The 18,245-nt window shown below is 35.7% G+C and overlaps 1 protein-coding gene across 6 annotated transcripts in view; it reads left to right on the top strand.

Annotated features, from left to right (window-relative positions):
- Positions 1-18,245, top strand: part of USP8 (ubiquitin specific peptidase 8) — a 74,862-nt gene that overhangs the window by 19,927 nt on the left and 36,690 nt on the right. For all 6 annotated transcript variants that reach the window (XM_064570483.1, XM_064570485.1, XM_064570486.1 and 3 more), the window contains 6 exons: positions 583-751; positions 3,866-4,010; positions 9,333-9,418; positions 10,721-10,880; positions 13,106-13,148; positions 15,692-15,836. In XM_064570483.1, coding sequence (XP_064426553.1) covers positions 648-751; positions 3,866-4,010; positions 9,333-9,418; positions 10,721-10,880; positions 13,106-13,148; positions 15,692-15,836 — 683 coding nt within the window. In that variant the 5' untranslated portion in view covers positions 583-647. The remainder of the gene's footprint in view (positions 1-582; positions 752-3,865; positions 4,011-9,332; positions 9,419-10,720; positions 10,881-13,105; positions 13,149-15,691; positions 15,837-18,245) is intronic.

Below are 18,245 nucleotides of genomic sequence, written 5' to 3'. Positions count from 1 at the left end.
GGGAGAAGGAGGAGCAGGCTCCCTGCTGAGCAGGGAGCTCGATGTGGGGTTCGATCCCAGGACCCTAGGATCATGACCTGAGCTGAAGGCAGATGCTTAACGACTGAGCCACCCAGGTGCCCCAAAAGGGAAATATTTCTAAATGAAACTTCTATTTGTGATCTATACATTAATGCAGATTTAGCAGTAGAAAAATATGAACGCTCCTAATTCTGTTAATTCCTTTGATAGGAAAATTCTTAATACTTAAGGCAAAGTGATACAATAGTTCATTTAGTTAATGAATATTTAAAAAAAATAATTTATTGATACCTTGAATGTCTTGAATTCCCAAAATGGGTACACAAGATAATTTAAAATTCACTCTTTTTTTTTCAGATTTTATTTTATTTTTGTATTATGTTATGTTAGTCACCATACACTACATCATTAGTTTTTGATGTAGTGTTCCATGATTCATTATTTGTGTGTAACACCCAATGCTCATTACAACACGTGCCCTCCTTAGTTTAGGATTTTCATGCTTTTTCATGGTTCACTTGTTTTGTTGTCAAGGAATTATTTGTGTTCGTTTTGTTTCAGAAAAGAACTGCTTTTAATGAAGTATACCATCCATTGTGAAAGTGGAAAAGTAAAGATTATTCATCATGCCTGCTGTGGCTTCAGTTCCTAAAGAACTCTACCTCAGTTCTTCACTAAAAGACCTCAATAAGAAGACAGAAGTTAAACCAGAGAAAATAAGCACAAGGAAGTATGTATCCTTTGCTAGTTTCACTGAATCATATATTAATTCTTAGTTCATTTCCTTATTATTAAGTGTGTTAGTAAGTAGTCAGTTTGAAGTTTATTTGAAAAATGGCATCATCACATGAATAAAGTAAGACCTCCTTAGAGAAGTTCTTAACTTTATCTTGGCAGAATATATTCTGCTAAAATGCATATTTTCTGTTCTCTGGACAGTGTATCAGATTATAAGTTTAAGAGGTAAAGACTACAAGGTTTCTACAAAACTCATTCAGCCACAATTAATGTCTTTTCTTAAAACAGTATAGATACACTTCTTAATTAAAGATCATTTTTATCCTTGTATATTTCACATATAAGATATTACCCTAGCAGTCTTTCTTTGATTAAAAGAGGAGAAACATGTATTTTTTTGTCTGATATTTAGCAAAGCATCAATTTGTGCCAATTTGACATGAACTTTCAATCTAATGATTTGTTTTATGTGTTTTTATTTTTGAAGACATAGTCTATCTACCTGCTGAGGTAGAGGCTAGAGATGATACTTCACTGATAATGGTTACAAAATCTACTGAGATAAAATATAATAGGGAGGAATTTTGGTATTTACTGAAAGTAATATTGCTAAAAATGGGGTATCAGTAAAATTGTTAACTTGTTGATAGTTTTATCTCTGTTAAGGGACAAAAAAGCAATAGCGGAACTTTTCCTCTAAATTAATTTTGACTGACAAAGGAGAAGATTTGGAGATAAATAAGTAACTATATTATTAATAGAGTTGGAAATAAAAGTTTCAGAAAAAAAGGTGGATTTAGCCAGCCATATATCCCCGACTTGGGGCAAACAGATTTTAGAAATCAGAGAGAAAAGAGGTGTTCCATGGCTCCTCCATAAATGGGAGGCTCTTAAAAAAATGATATATATGATCCCAAATGAACCTATGAAGAGGCATCTGAAAAGACCTATGAATGCACAGGGACATCTTTATGAGTCATTTTCTAAAGGAAATAGAAGGTGGAAAGAAAACAAAACATCAGGGATGAAGAGGAGAGAATAGTAGGAACTTTAAAGACAAAGTCAGAAAAGAAAATCCCAAAATGAACTGACATTTGTATTACAGTGGACAAAATGGGTTTTTAAAAAACAGATCTTTTCAGAGACAGGAAGAATAAGAGAGGGATTGGCCTACTTCTTGAGCTAAGTTGGTAATATTGATGGGATAACAGAGAAAACAGTTCTGTTTTAACTTCTGTTGATGGGGCGCTTGGGTGGCTCAGTCCGTAAAGTGTCCGACTCTTAATTTTGGCTCAGGTCATGATCTCTGGGTCGTGAGGTTGACTCCCATGTTGGACCCTGTGGAGAGTTGGCCCCCCCACCGTGGAGCCTGCTTAAGATTCTCTCCACCACCACCCCCCACCCCCCTGGTTCTTGAGTGCTGGTGCTCTCTAAAATAAATAAATAAAAATTTAAAAATAAATAAAAACTTCTGGGGGCGCCTGGGTGGCTCAGTTGGTTAAGCGACTGCCTTCGGCTCAGGTCATGATCCTGAAGTCCCGGGATCGAGTCCCGCATCGGGCTCCCTGCTCGGCAGGGAGTCTGCTTCTCCCTCTGACCCGCCTCCCTCTCATGCTCTCTGTCTCTCATTCTCTCTCTCTAAAATAAATAAATAAAATCTTTAAAAAAAAATAAAATAAAATAAAAACTTCTGAATGACTTTCAAATAGAAAACAATGGGAAAGATAAAGCCTCTTGAAGCTTTCTGAGATCTTCATCTAATCCTGAGACAAATCAGTTCATTCTAGCAATGTCTGGTTTAGCTCTGGGACCACCCTGATCCCATAGGAAGTGGTGTGTCAGCAGGACTCCCTAAATATACCACAAACTCATGTTTTTGCTATGGCATAGCACTATTCTAAAGAATGATTGAATCCTTTTAGGATTTTTAGCTGTTTCACTATACTCACAGTGGCACTGTGGCCATCTCAGCTTGATCTGCTACATATAAGCTCATGAGATACACATGCATCAGAGTGAAAGAAGTTTAGATAAAAGTTTAGAAAGAAGTTTAGATAAAACTTGCTCCTACTCCTAAGCTCTTCTAGAGAATCTCCTTACTAGCTTTGGTTTGATTTATCTCTATCCTAGGACCGTGATGCCATGCTAGGCAGGGTGTACATATGCTAGGCAGGGTGTATCTTTGGTCCTAAATATAACTTTGGCCCTGTTCCTTTATGTGGTGTTCTTAGCATGGCCAACTTCATCATTAATCCATGTTTTAGTTGTGGAGCAGATTGAAAATTATAGAAAACAAGAAATACTGCTCTGTATATATGTTTTTGATAAAGCACATTATATATAAGCATTAGTACTATAACCGGGTTGCCAAAACTTTAGTCCTCAGTGATTGAATTCCTCTTGCAGAAATGCCTATTTTATTAATTTGCTTTCTAAAGATTGTTAACCAGGCACATGACCTTAGAATGAACGCCACAGAATCCTCAAATATTTTACCAAAGTGGAATTTTAAGATGACTTGTTTTTAGACTTGTTTTAGACTTTAAATCTCTTTTCCTTCCAGCACCAGGGTGCAATTTGGTCATTTTGTAGAAAACTTTAACCAAGTAAAAAGATTGAACTCATGTCTCTTTCCCTGTCCCTAGTTTCTTGGATTTTTAGGTGGGGAGATTTTTACAACATAGTTAGAAAGGGGTGAAGAGAATTGAAAAGTATCTTAACATTAAACATTAACTAAAGATTTTAGCTCCCCTTACTTCAGTACAAATGGTATGGAGTTATGTTCTTTAATCGTAGAGTATGACTATTATATGGCTGCCCAAGGACCACTTATCTCAGGATTATCATAGCAAATCTTTTAAAACTGGGCTCAATGCATTTTGAACACTTTGATGGTATATAAACAACTATTAGGAAGCAGAAGTATATATGTAGGATAGGGGAATTTTCAGGTTGCATCCAAATGTATATGTAACTTGGTGTTAGTTACAAAGTCGTGCAGTCTAAATTATGAAATTCATGTTGTCAAGATTCTCTGTAGACCTTAATCATGATTTCCCCCCGCCTGTATGTCAAGTGTTTTAATTATTTTTTTCTCTGATTGAAGTTATGTACAGAGTGCCCTCAAGATCTTCAAGACAGCAGAAGAATGCAGATTAGATCGTGATGAGGAAAAGGCCTATGTACTATATATGAAATATGTGACTGTTTATAATCTTATCAAAAAAAGGCCTGATTTCAAGCAACAGCAGGTACCTTTTATTTCTGCATTTTTATTTGCTAATTTATTTTTGCACAGTAGAGCTATTGATTTCCTCTGAAAGTTTTAACTGATACTGAAATTTAGATCACATTATGCAGCATCAAGTTCAAACTCTTATGCAGATAGAAAAAGCAAACTAAATGTTTAGTTTCTTTTTTTGTAAGTGTATATATGTGGATGTAATCACACTATATACACCTAACTAATTTGCCTTGGGTTAGTACAAGTGTATAGCAATGTACAGACACATAAGTTTTCTGTTACAATAAATGATCACCAGGTCAAGTGCAAGGATTCAGTTTACTCATGCATTAAATAAGAAAAATGTGACTGCAATCTTACTTTCTCAGGATTCAAGGTTTAGTCACTTATTTTGTGTGTGTGTGTTTCGTTGTTTTTATTAACTTTTTTATTTGAGTGTAGTTGACATACAATGTACATTAGTTTCAGGTATACAGCATAGTGATTGGACAAATTTATATATTATGCTGTGCTCACCACAAGTGTAGCTACCATCAGTCACCTTACAACACTATTGTAATATCATTGACTACATTCCCTATGTTGTGCCTTTTATCCTTGGAACTTTCCTTCACCCATTTTCCCCATCCCCTACCCCCTCCCCTCTGGCAACCATCAGTTTGTTCTCTGAATTTACAGGTATGATTCTATATTTTGTTTGTTTATTTGTTTAGTTTTTTTTAGATTCCACATGTGAGTGAAATCATATGGTATTTGTCTTTCTCAATCTGACTTGTTTCATTTAGCATAATACCCTGTAGGTCCATCCATGTTGTCACAAATTACACAGTCTCATCCTTTTTATGGCTGTGTAATGCTCCTTCGTGTGTGTGTGTGTGTGTGTGTGTGTGTGTACACACCACATCTTCCTATTTCATTTGTCAGTCTCTGGTTGGTCAGTCACTTGTTTTTATGTGACAGCTTTTTATATTTGAGTGATATTGTAGCCATATTAAAGAATCAGTTAATATTGATTGCTTCCATTTTTATTTATTATTATTATTATTACTTTTCCTTTTAATCCTTTGAGCAAGTTCCTTTCTTCCACTTTGCTGAAGACATGGGGCGGGGAGGGAAGGTGGGAGAGGTATAAATGGATAAAGAGAACTAATGACTAGGGTAAGTCTTGCTAGAGAAGATGGTTGCATATCAGCTGCACCAGAAATGGGCAAAAGAAGAACATAGCAAATAGGTTAAAGAAATTGGAGGAATATTGTGTTGGTGGTTCCACCAGCAATCTTGCTTCCAGACAATAGCAGCAACCTATACTGCTTATAGATTTCTTACCTGGTTGAGAAACCATTCTTGAATTAATGTTGTTGTTGTTATTGTTCACTGAATTGGCTTGCCTTATTTAAATTGACTTACAGAAGGGAAAAATGTTCTCTTATTCTTTGAAATAACTTTTTTCTTTTTTCAGTGTGACCAATATAATTTCTTTTGGTTGTTGGTTAAGGGATGACTTTAGTGTTTTATTTAATAGGGATAAATCATTGCTGGTATTTCTTTTCACCAGCAAAGTTATGTTAATAATAGTTACAGGGATTTAGATCTAGCTTTGGAAAGGTGACCCCTTACGTTTGGAGGCTCATCCTTCTGTCCACAGATGGCTAGATTGGTCCTATCCTTAGAACATTCTTGGGCATACCTATCTGCAGATACAGAGGTCTGCCCAAATTCAAACAAGTTTCTGCATGCTCTTTGATGGTTTTTATAGTATCTGTTAAAGTGGAATTGCTTTTTTTTTTTAAGATTTTATTTATTTATTTGTCAGAGAGAGAGAGTGAGAGAGCACAAGCAGGGGCGGGTGACAGGCAGAGGGAGAAGCAGGCTCCCCGCTGAGCAGGGAGCCTGACGTGGGACTTGATCACGGTCACTCGATCATGACCTGAGCCAAAGGCAGACGCTTAACCAACTGAGCCACCCAGGCATCCCAAAGCAGAGTTGCTTTTAAAAGAAGTGTAAAAGTGTTTAGTAAAGTAAATATTTTTGAAAGATTTGCAACTTTGGATTACTTGGTAGTTTTGGTGTCTGCTGTTTTGTCTATTGTGGTAGGGCCAATTTTTTATGTATTTACTTTTTGCTGTAGTTTTCTTTCTTTTTTTTTTTTTAAGATTTTATTCATTTGACCGGGGCGGGGAGGGGGTTGGTGGGTGGCAGGCAGATGCAGAGGGAGAAGCAGAATCCCTGCTGAGCAGGGAGCCGGATGCGGGACTTGATCCCAGGACCTGGGATCATGACCTGAGCAGAAGGCAGACGCTTAACTGACTGAACCACCCAGGCACCCGGACTTTTTGCTGAAGTTTTCTAAGTTAGTGGTTACTTTTTTTTCTTTGAGAAGTTTGGGAGTGTTTTTATAGCTACTTTTTTAACTTGAGAAGATTAGGAGTGAAGTTTAATCGGTAAGAATTTTTTTCCATTTCCACAGAGTATCTATTACATTTCCAAAGGGAGTAGTTGAAAGTTGCAGGAGTTGTTCAGCATAGGAAGCTCTCTGCAAGGGCTCAGGTAACTCAGGCTGATACTTCATACACTGTAGTTCTTTCCTCTGTCCAGGGTACATTTCTGCTTCTGCCTTAGAGCTGTTTTTTGTTGGTGCACCTGGGTGGCTCAGTTGTTAAGTGTCTGCCTTCAGCTCAGGTCATGATCTCAGGGTCCTGGGATCGGGCCCCACATCGGGCTCTCTGCTCCACGGGAAGCCTGCTTCTCCGTCTCCCACTCCCCCTGCTTGTGTTCCCTCTCTCGCTGTGTCTCTCTCTGTCAAATAAATAAAATCTTTAAAAAAAAGAGCTGTTTTTTTGTTTTATTTTATTTAGCCCAACATCTCCAGTGCACTTTAAATGTGTGAAGTGTTAAATTTACTAACTAGGCATTTTCTAGGTTTTACACTTTAAATCGGGTAGGGGCAGAATATAATGTCACTAGTCTTCTTCAGAAACTTGTATCTTTCACTTTTGTTTTACATGAGGGAATATTTAAGATTTAGATAGAACGTTAATTTAGCAAGGTCACTAGTAAAGGACACATTATATTTCTTAGTCATTGAAAAAATCTGTTTATGAACAGTTATTTTCAGGGTTATCTGGAAAGGGAGAAAATATTGAAAATATTAGTGTAGCAAAGTCTAGATAGAATTATATTTTCAAATCTGCATGGTATACATGATAATTAATCCTAAATATTATTGGTAAGCCTTTTTATTTGGGAAATCATGAGACTTGTTTGAATTTTTATGTTCAGGAATAAGAAAGTTCTACGTAGGTAAAGCTGAAAAACATTTTTAGTTGTGTAAGAATTGGGTGTTATTTTTCTATTCTGCCAATTGTCAATACTATTGTAAACTTGAAAATTTTAATTGTGCTCCTTTAAGAGCACAGAGAGAGAGAGAATTATTGATAAAAAACCTCACTAATATTAGGGGAGTGTCTTGTGGAAGTTTGTAACAGGCATGCCCAAACACAAACAATTTTTTCAGGATTTAAACAGGGTTAAGCTGGTCTTACAGGCTGGCTTTTTAATGATTTCATGTCAAAAAATTAATAAAACAAGTCACGGTAATTTTGTTTTTGTGTTTTATTTTTATGAGAGAAATCTTACCATAATGATTAAATTTTGTTTTCTATTAAAAACATACTGCATCAGGACACCTGGGTGGCTCAGTCAGTTAAGCGTCTGCCTTTGGCTCAGGTCATGAAACTGGGGTCCTGGGATTGAGCCCCTCATTGGACTCCCTGCTCAGCGGGGAGCCTGCTTCTCCCTCTGCCTGCCGCTCCTCCTAGTGCTCACTCTCTCTCTCTGACAAATAAATACATACAATCTTAAAAAAAGAAACATATTGCATCAAAAGTCTGGACATTGTGGCAACTGAAATTTTCAGTTGATACAATATTGAAAAAACAATATATTTTTATTGAAATTACATAGTGAAGGGCCTTTTAATTTATTTAGTCTTTATTTAGAAGAATAAGCCTTACCAAAACATGATGTACTTTCATTTATGTACTTTAAGTATTCTCTACACCCAGCATGGGGCTCAAACTCACAACCCGACCCTGAGATCAAGAGTTGCATGTTCTACCTACTGAGCCAGCCAGGAACCCCAAAACATGATCTTCTTTTCGGCTAGATAGACATATGATAGCTGTTATCAATAGGTTTACTCCACCAGCTCTTAGTGACTGCTTCTCAGAGAGCCAATGATGGATATCTAGCCTCTTGGTCTTTCTTTTTATAAATTTTTTATTACTATTTATTACATCATTTGTGATGAACTGTGCTACTACGTTCTGTTTCAGAGTCACACTGACAGGTTGTGGCCAATTAGATAATTAGATCCAAAAATCAGTTAGCTGAGTCTCACTGTGCTACTGTCATGTCCAACCAACCTTGATTTGAAAATATCTCTGATTGCAGGATCTAATGAATGACCTCTTAGAGAAGTTATTTTTCTTAACTTTATTATGCTTGTTAGTAAGTTATGTGCCAAACCTTTTGTGGTTTTTTTTAAAGATTATATTATTAATGATTTATTTCTACCATTTGATTTTTACTCAAGGTTTCCTCAGTGTGAAACTTGGTTTATGTCAAAAGTGTTTTGACTCCAGTTGAGAGGTGGGTCGCTATTATAAAATAAAGGTGGAGGCAAAAACATCTCAGTTTAAAACAAGGAAAACAAAATAAATACCATGCTGTAGGTCAATATACAATTTGCTTGACTGCTTCTGATTCTCGAGAAAAAACCCCAAGTAACATATTTACAATAGGAAAATATATTTTGCTTCTGAAAGCTTTGCTTTTTGGAACTTATTCATAAATAATAGGAATAGTATTTATTCTTTTTTTCTTTTTTCATTTGAGAGAGAGAGAGAGCTCACAAGCAGGGGGAGAGGCAGAGGGAGAGGGAGAAGCAGACTCTCCGCTGAGCAGGGAGCCCGATGCGGGGCTCGATCCCAGGACCCTGAGATCATGAGCTGAGCCGAAGGCAGACGCTTAACCATCTGAGCCACCCAGGTGCCCCAGTATTTATACTTCTTAAAGGCGTCTTCCAAATAAATAAAATTATTACCTTTTAGGGTTGGTTTTTTTTTTGCAAACTAATGGTATGAAGAGATGTTTTTGAAACATTTGGAGAACAAGTTGTGTGTTGATGTAGGTTAAAAGTTTAAAAAAACACTTCGTTCAGTCATCATCATGTTTTCATCCAGTCTTGCTTTACATAAGCACCGTGATTTTAACGTTTATAGCATTACTGCTGTGTACACTGGCCAGTACGGTTTTCTTATAATTTTAGGACTATTTCCATTCAATACTCGGACTTGGAAACATCAAAAAAGCTATTGAAGAAGCTGAAAGACTCTCTGAAAGCCTTAAACTCAGGTACAGATATTATTATAAAATCTTTAAAAGAACATAAATTTCGAAGATAAAAATAATATTTAGAACTTGTTCATTTATATCTGACCATGCATATGAATCCCAGTTCTTAGAAATAAATCTTATGTTAACTGGAGCACAAAAATTAGAATCTTTTGCCATATTACCTTTATTGTGTTGATGTGTTACCATTCATATTTTTTACTAAAAATCTAAAAATGTTTAGAATGATAGATTTTTAAGGTAAGCATTGGTGTAGTACATCAGAGCTTAGGTTCAATTTTTTTCTAATTCTCTGATGGGATTCTTCAGAAAAACGTAATTCCTCATATGCCCCAGGTTGTAATGTGCTACTGGACACTGGTCTTATGGGAATGAAGTATTTACTGTTAGTTTTGAACTAGGCTGCCTAGTTTGCAGTAGCTATGAATGTTTAAAAATAGATCTAATTCTAGTATTTACCATGACTGGCTTACCAGGCTTATGAAGTAATTAGACGTTAAAAACAGTACGTTTCAATTTTTAGTTATTAGTCATTATTTAACGAAAATAAAAAGGGAACTATTTTTCTAAATGATTTTTCACGGTTGGATCAATGAACTATTCTAGTTATATACATCATAGTCTTTACTTAGAAATTATCTTTTAGAATTAATATATTCCCTCTGTCCTTTTCAGAAATTACTAATTTTGGGGCTGGAATATGTTAGGGTGGTTGGTACAATTTAGAATCACCATTCTCTTCCTCCTTTCACCAGTTGATCAACTGAGTAGAACAGAATTTCTCCAAATCTTTGGATTACCCTTTATTGATGTTTCTCTTGGAAAGAGAAGTTTTTCCCTACTTGTATTTACCAAAGATACTCCTTTATCTTTTGGTCATTAAGCCCATTTTCTCACTTATTTGTTGTCTTTACTTTTTTATATTTTGAACTATTTTATAAGTGAATGAGTCTTTAGAGTTCATTTTAAAAGTGTAAGTCCTTTGAAAAAGAAATTGCAGGAGATTTGGAATTTTTAAAGGTTGAAATTAGTGGGAGGGTAAGAACAAAAAGAGCATTAAACAACTTTAACTTGAGAGCATAGTGTTTCTTTTCAAGATTTTTGGGCAATTTGAAATAAATCTACAGAGGGCAAATTTATGAGTTGTGGTTTGTAACAGAACACTAGCAGAGTCAAATTTCAGTTGGAGGGAGAAAGTATGCTGCCATAAAATACCCGACAGTAGGGTACTAATTTTATGGAACTGAAACTCTTTATTTTTCATGATCATGTCAATGAAAGACATCTTGACTTCTTAACTAGATACGAAGAAGCCGAAGTTCAGAAAAAACTTGAAGAAAAGGACAGACAGGAAGAGCAGCTGCAGAAACAGAAAAGGCAGGAAACAGGAAGAGAGGATGGTGGCACATCACCTAAAAGGTCCTTGGAAAATGTAATGGATTCCAGAGACAAAACCCAAAAGGTATTTCAAACATACTCGTGAAGTAAAAAGACTGGTTCTTTTTTCAGATGATTTGCTTAAGGCAAGCTGAGATTACCACTACAATGTACTTTTAGGCAACAAGGGTAAAATTTAATGTGTTTTTATTAGAAATTGAATTAAATATTCTAGCTTCATTTGATTCCAGGTTTCTTTTGGAGCTTTACAGAACTCTGTTCTGTGCATTAATTAGTTTTTTTTGTTTTTTTTTTGCCATTACTATCAACTTGATTAGAGCAGTAGAAAGCATTTGAGCTGAGTTTCGGCCCCATGTCAAGTCTTGCTTCACCCTTCTAGGACTTCATTTCCTCATTGCCAAATAAAGATCTTGAAATAGATGATCTTTAAGGTCTCTTCTTTCTAATAAATGTAATTTACATTGAAAAAGACTTGGTATACTACTAATTTGATGCCCAACCTTATCTGTTTCTAGGGTCTCATACTCTCTCCTTCACTTTTTCTTCCTTTCTGACCATTTCCCTTTCTTCTTCCTCTTTTGTTCCATTTTATTTAGTGACTACTTGTAATCTTGCCACATCATTTGTTTGCCAAATCTGTGACTCAATCTGTACCTGCCAGCTACCACTGTATCTCATTCCTTTCACCTCCTGAGAAACTACTCTTCCTAAAATATAATTTCTTTCTTTTCTTTTGTGTGTGTTTCCTAAAATATAATTTCTTATGCACTGTCAAAATTCATGGAGAGATTTCTGCTTTACTTTTTCTTAAGGATTTTGTAGCTTTCAGCTATCATTTGTATGTGAATCATCATCGGTTTCATTAAGAAATAGTTGTTGAAATACTTGTGACATTGTACTAGGCACTTTGTAAAAAGAAGTGAAGAAATATGGTTTGTTGATTTTAGGAACTCATAATGTAAGATAAATAACACTGCCTTAGGGGGATGTTCTTTTGTAGGTCAAATGGCTGATACAGGTAAATGACAAGACTTCAAAGAACTAAATGAAAGGGACTTTTAAATCTCTTCAATTTGTTGCCTTTCCAGCAGGAGAGTCAACTACTTTTTATTACTTTTACTTTTGTTTAGCCTGTTTATACTGAAAAAAAGTGTAATTAGACACTCTTACCCAGTGTCAATAACCAACTAACATTTGTCACATTTTGTATCTGCTCCTTTCCCCTTTTGCTAGATTATTTCAAAGTAAGTTCCAGAGGGCATATCATTTTACTCCTAAATATTTCAGTGTGCATCTCAAAGAAAGGGACATATTCTTTATAATGACAATGTTATTTTTTCACCTCAGAAAATTAACAATAATTCCCTGATATAATCTAATACCCAGTCTATATTTACATTTTCCCACTGTCTCATAATGATATTTTACAGTTGATTTGTTTGAATTAGGATTCAGACAAAGTCTACTCGTAGTCTTCTGATTGTTTGTCTCTTAAGTTGAGTCTCTGTAGTACTCTCTGCTTGAGTCCCCCTTTTCATTTTTTTTTTTATTTCATGCATTTGACTTTTTAATATAGATCAGGTCTGTGAAATGAACCAACCACATTCTGTCTTTATCTGATTGTTTCCTCCTTGTAGCATTTAATCTGTAATTCTGTCTTCTATATTTCTTGTAGGCTGGAAGTTCAACCTAGAAGCTTAATAGGATTCAGGTTCAGTTTTTGCTTTTGGCACGAATGCTTCATAGGGGATCCTGTGCACTTCATACTGTATTGTATTAGGAGGCACATTATATACACTTCTTTTTTAATTTTAGTGAAGCTAAAATTGACCACTAGGTCAAGTGTGTAATTGCTTTTTCATCTATAAAATGAGTTAGAACCTTACAGAAATATCCCATGTTGTCTTGGTTAGAAAATACAAATTTGTATTTTTACTGAACTCTGAAAGGAATAGCCAGAATTTTTATTTCATTGTAAGAAATATTTTGTCATTAAATTAAATATTAAATTTCTGTAACAGTCTGTGATTTTATATTATATTTAGCCTTTAACTGAAGGAAATTTCAAGGAAGTGTTGCATGATTCTGATGTTATTTTAGCTGTTTTCTGCTGCCAGATAACCTGATGAAGCCATGATTCTTCATCTGTATTTTAATAAAATGCCAGTACTCCACACACCTGATTTTCTAGGATTTCAGTTTCAGTGAAGTAGTAGAGTTGAATTTTCTGTTTCTATGAAAATTTTTACTTCTATTATAAAGTTGAAACTTTTTTTTTCTGTGAAACAGATAAATGGTGAAAAGAGTGAAAAAAATGAGACCACAGAGAAAGGTAAGTGTATACAGAAATAGGGAGTCCTTGCAGGTTGTTATTGAGATCTTTTAATCTGAATAAGCTTCAGATTTTACATTGTGTTTGTATGTAAGCAAACAATGTTCACATACATTTTGTATGTAAGCTTTATCATTTTTCTTAGTCTGTACAATTACATTGAAAACATGTTTATAATCTGCATATATCGTGGGGAATATTTTTGGTAATATGTAATTAAAAACATCAAAGCCACGGTTTGTACTTTTCAGTGGCTTTTTTTTCAAGCTGTAGTTTAGCATAACGGTTAAGAGCACGACTCCCCAAAGTCAGACTGCCTGGATTTTGAATACTGTCTCCTCCTTTGAATTTCCATGTGATCTTGAGCATGTTACTTAACCTCTCTACCTTAACCCCCATCTGCAAAGTGAGGCTGATAGTATCTATTTTATAAACTTACTGTAAAGATTGAATAAGTTAATATATATGAAACTCTTCGTGACTTTATATAAGTGAACTTTATAAAAGGATATGTGTATTAGCTATTATGACTTATGACTTTAGTTTGTAGACCTAATTATTTAAAAGTCTTCCCCATTTCCCTCAAAAAAATCTAAACCAGTAATTTGGATGTTATCCATAGGGGGTATTGATACTCCAGTCACAAATATGTGACCTAAACAGCAAAACTCAGACAGTTGCATGAGTTTTCCTCTCTCAGGAAAGGTTCAACTTAAATATCAATTGTATGTAACACTAAAATAAATTCTCTATTTAAAATATTACTGTACAACGGGGAGCCTAGGTGGCCCAGTCAGTTGAGTCAGTTGAGCGTCTGACTCTTGATTTTGGCTTAGGTCATGATCTCAGGGTCATGAGATAAAGCCCTACATCGGGCCTCATGCTCAGCAGGGGAATCTGCTTGAGAGTCTCTCTCTCCCTCTCCCTCTGCCCCTCCCCTGCTCTAGAATAATAAATAAATCTTTAAAAAAAATTAAATATTACCATACAGCAATTTAAAAAATAAACAGTAGGGGCACCTGGGTGGCTCAGCCGTTAAGCATCTGCCTTTGGCTCAGGTCATGATCCCGGGGTCTGGGATCGAGCCCCGCATCGGGCTCCCTGCTCCACGGGAAGCCTGCTTCTCCCTCTCCCACTCCCCCTGCTTGTGTTCCCTCTCTCGTGGTGTCTCTCTCTGTCAAATAAATAAAAATAAAAATAATAAACAATATAGTAAGATATCTTCCTAAAAGCTGTTATTAATTCATTCCAAGATTTGTTTTTATCTATGTTTTTTGTATGTCATCCTGCTTGGGTGTTACTTTTCTAAGTGGTTTGTTCCCAACTTTTTAAGACTATTTTGTTGTCAAAATGATCTTGATGGTTAGAGAGGGAAGTAGGATGGTTATTAGCCAGTGGGTATTTTAGCTTAGGAGATACTGTGACTACGTTCTTCTCACATCTCACTGCCAAAATAGTTCTTTACATTTTAAGCTCCCTTGTAGTAGCTTTTTATTTTTTTAAATCTTTGTTTGCTTGTTAATCTATGTATGCTGTTTATTGATTTTTAAAGTTTTTATTATTGAAGTATAGTTGACCTTGTTGTGCTTTTTAATCTTCCATTGCAGGTGGTAGTAGCTAGAAGAGGAAGATAGCAACATAACAGATATTTATTTTGGCTAAATAGTAAAGGGCTAGAGAGTAAACATTAAGGCTTGGGGGTGAGGGATACTGTCATTCTTTCTGTCTCAGCTAGAAAACAGCCATAGACAATATGTAAACACTTTTCTTCAGCTATGTTCCACTAAAAACAGGTAGCCATAATTTGTCAACTCCTGATGCAGAATACAAATAACAAGCTTTTGGCTTATTACTCTAGGAATACTTGAAAATCTAAATGTTTTTCAAATAGCCCCCATAAGACCTCATCAGAGACTTTAAAAAAAATTTAGAACCTGTCAAGAATTTTTGAACCATAGGGGCACCTGGGTGGCTCAGTTGGTTAAGTGACTGCCTTCGGCTCAGGTCATGATCCTGGAGTCCTGAGATCGAGTCCCGCATCGGGCCCCCTGCTTAGCAGGGAGTCTGCTTCTCTCTCTGACCCTCACCCCTGTCATTCTCTCTCTGTCATTCTCTCTCTCTCAAAAATAAATAAAATTAAAAAAAAAAAAAAAGAATTTTTGAACCATAGATGTTTCTTCTGGTTGACATTTGTCAAATGATTTAATTATCAAAAAGAGAATAAGAATATTTTCATGAGATACATATATTAATTTCCTTTATTTTATTCCAGCAATAGAGCCAGCACCAGTGTAGTTGTAACCTTAAGAGCAAGTTTTGGTGTTTTAAGCCTTCAGAAACAACATTGAACTAGTTTCTTGATAAATGTCAAAAACACAAATTATATTTAATGGTAGTTTAAAAAGTAATAAATAGTATGATGGGATAGCAGGTATATGATACCTAGTACACTTTGCTCTTCTAGAAGAAGAAATGATTGTTCTGTGTTTACTGAACAGAACTAGGTGTTTCTTGTTGCTTATATTGTCTCTCTTGATTCCAAGGAACAGTCACAGCAAAGGAGCTATACACAATGATGATGGATGAAAACATCAGCTTGATTATAATGGATGCTCGAAGAATGCAGGATTATCAGGATTCCCATATTTCAAATTCTCTCAATGTTCCTGAAGAAGCCATCAGTCCAGGGTGAGTCATTGTGTATTTAGGTAAAATGGTTAACTGTGGGTAGTAGTAAATATTATTACTTAGCATCCAAGCTACATATGATAAAGTAGGTTTTTCTCCTCCTGTTGCTCCTTAATGGCAAACTTTACTCTTTCTCTGAAGGGTGGTGTAAAGAACATTCTGGTTTGGCAATTTTCTCCTATTGGTGACATGTGTAATCTTATTAGAAAAGAAATGAAGCTGCCTTTGTGTGCCTTCTCTCCTGAGCTTTTTGTTGACTAGTTTCTCCTATTATTTTCTATTTGTGAGCTTGTGAAGCATATGCACCAAATTGACTAAAATTGTGAACTAATCTTTTTTTATTTTGAAATACCCCATGCTATTATATGTGGTAAAAGAGTACACAAACACTTTTTGGGGGGTGGGGAGGTGGGAAAAGGCAGTATAGCCAAATGATTCAGTAAGCAGATAGACTCTAAAGTCAGACTATATTCAGATCGTAACTGTCTCTTATCAGCTACTCTACTTTTGGCCATTGACCTCACCTGTCTAAGCCCATGTTTCCATCTGTAAAATAGGGATAGTAAAACTACCTATTTCAGAAGTTTTGAGACGTTTAAGTGATAAATTTTATACACACACACTTAGCACAGTGGCTGGCACTAGTAAGGACTTACTAAAAAGTTTTTCTTTTTTGATTAGGCTTTAATCTATAAAATAATTTAAACTTACTTGCATGGATCTATCACATATTAAAAACTGTCATAATAGCGAAAGAGCTAAAACTCCATATCAGAGGTATTTTTACTGTTTTGAGTGTTATATAAATTATATAACCTCTCTGGGTCTTAGTTTATGGGATTGGATTAGCTAAAATCTATGGCCCATTTTAAGGTCTAACTTAACATTGAAAAGATATACTTTTTAAATTAGGTAATAAAATTTGTATAGTTTTTGGCACATTGTTGATGCTTGACAAATGTTTGACTTGAAGAATAGGGCGCTTTGTAAATATGCTGTTTAAAAGTGAGACTGGAGTGCTTAGTCTAATCAAGTAAGTGTGAATATATTCCCAGGATTTGAAAAGACAAAATTGTAATTAATCTTTGGATGGTCTAATCTGTAGTAACAGAAAGCTGGTGGTTTTTATTGAGCTTAAGGGTTTCCCAAAATATGAGAAATTTGACTACTGTGAAACTCATGATGAATTTAGGTTGAAAATTAAAGAACAGTGAACTGCATTGCCAAGAAAATTATTCCCCTTTAATTTTTGTTTCAGTCTTTCAGAAGTAATTATAAGAAGTCTCAGTTTGGTGTTAGCATTCCTTTTTAATATTTTCTTATCTCCTTTCTTTGAGAGCAGGCCTCAGAACTTTTCATAGGTAACAGTATCTGCAGCTAGCTGATGATGATTACTATATTCCTTCATTATCTTTTTTAACATTTTAATACAGCATAGTATACAAACGAAAGTACTCCTAAGTATTTAGCCCAGTGAATTTTCAAAAACTGAACACACCCATTTAACTAACATCTGGACCAGAAATAGAATATTACCATCATTCCAGAAGTGTTTCTTTTTTTTAAATTTATTTAATTTTTTTTTTAAGATTTTATTTATTTATTTGATAGAGACACAGTGAGAGAGAGAACACAAGCAGGGGGAGAGGGAGAGGGAGAAGCAGGCTTCCCGCTGAGCAGGGAGCCTGATGCAGGGCTCGATCCCAGGACTCTGGGATCATGACCTGAGCCAAAGGCAGGCGCTTAACGACTGAGCCACCCAGGTGCCCCTGACAGACAGTGTTTGGCTCTGGGTACCATCTCCACTCCTAACTTCTACTTCCCACTTGTAGCTGACTCTCTTCCTTGTCCCTCCAGAAGCCTTTCATATGCCCTCTGTTAGGTACTACCCATATCCCACCCACCAAAGGGAACCACCAGCTTCTAACAGAACAGATGTATTTTTGTCTGTTTTTGTATTTTATATAAAAGGAAATATACAATCTGTAGTCTTTTATGTCTGGCTTCTTAAACTCAACTTTGTGTTTGTGAGGGCGCCTGTGTGGCTCAGTCAGTTAAGCATCTGCCTTCGGCTCAGGTCATGATTCCGGGGTCCTGGGATCGAGCCCTGTGTTGGGCTCCCTGCTCAGCTGGGAGCCTGCTTCTCCCTCTCCCTCTGCCTGCCGCTCCCCCTTCTTACACTCATTCTCTCTCTCTCTCTCTCTCTCTCTGTCAAATAAATAAATAAAATCTTAAAAAAAACAAAACCAAAACTTTGTGTTTGTGAAAGTCATCTATATTATTGTGTATAGTTGTGGTTCATTTATCCTCATTGCTGTATGCTGACTATTGTGTGCCTATAACATAATTTCCTGATCAATCTTATTTTTATGATCGTCCTTTATATTAGATATGATGCTGTTTTTCCAT

The sequence above is a fragment of the Mirounga angustirostris genome, unplaced genomic scaffold, assembly GCF_029215605.1.
Source record: "Mirounga angustirostris isolate CCGP_5_RB_7025 unplaced genomic scaffold, mMirAng1.0.hap1 SCAF_9, whole genome shotgun sequence".
In the NCBI taxonomy this organism is placed as follows: Eukaryota; Metazoa; Chordata; class Mammalia; order Carnivora; family Phocidae; genus Mirounga; species Mirounga angustirostris.
The sequence above is the reverse complement of the archived record's forward strand: the minus strand, read 5'-3'. Positions and strand labels throughout refer to the sequence as shown.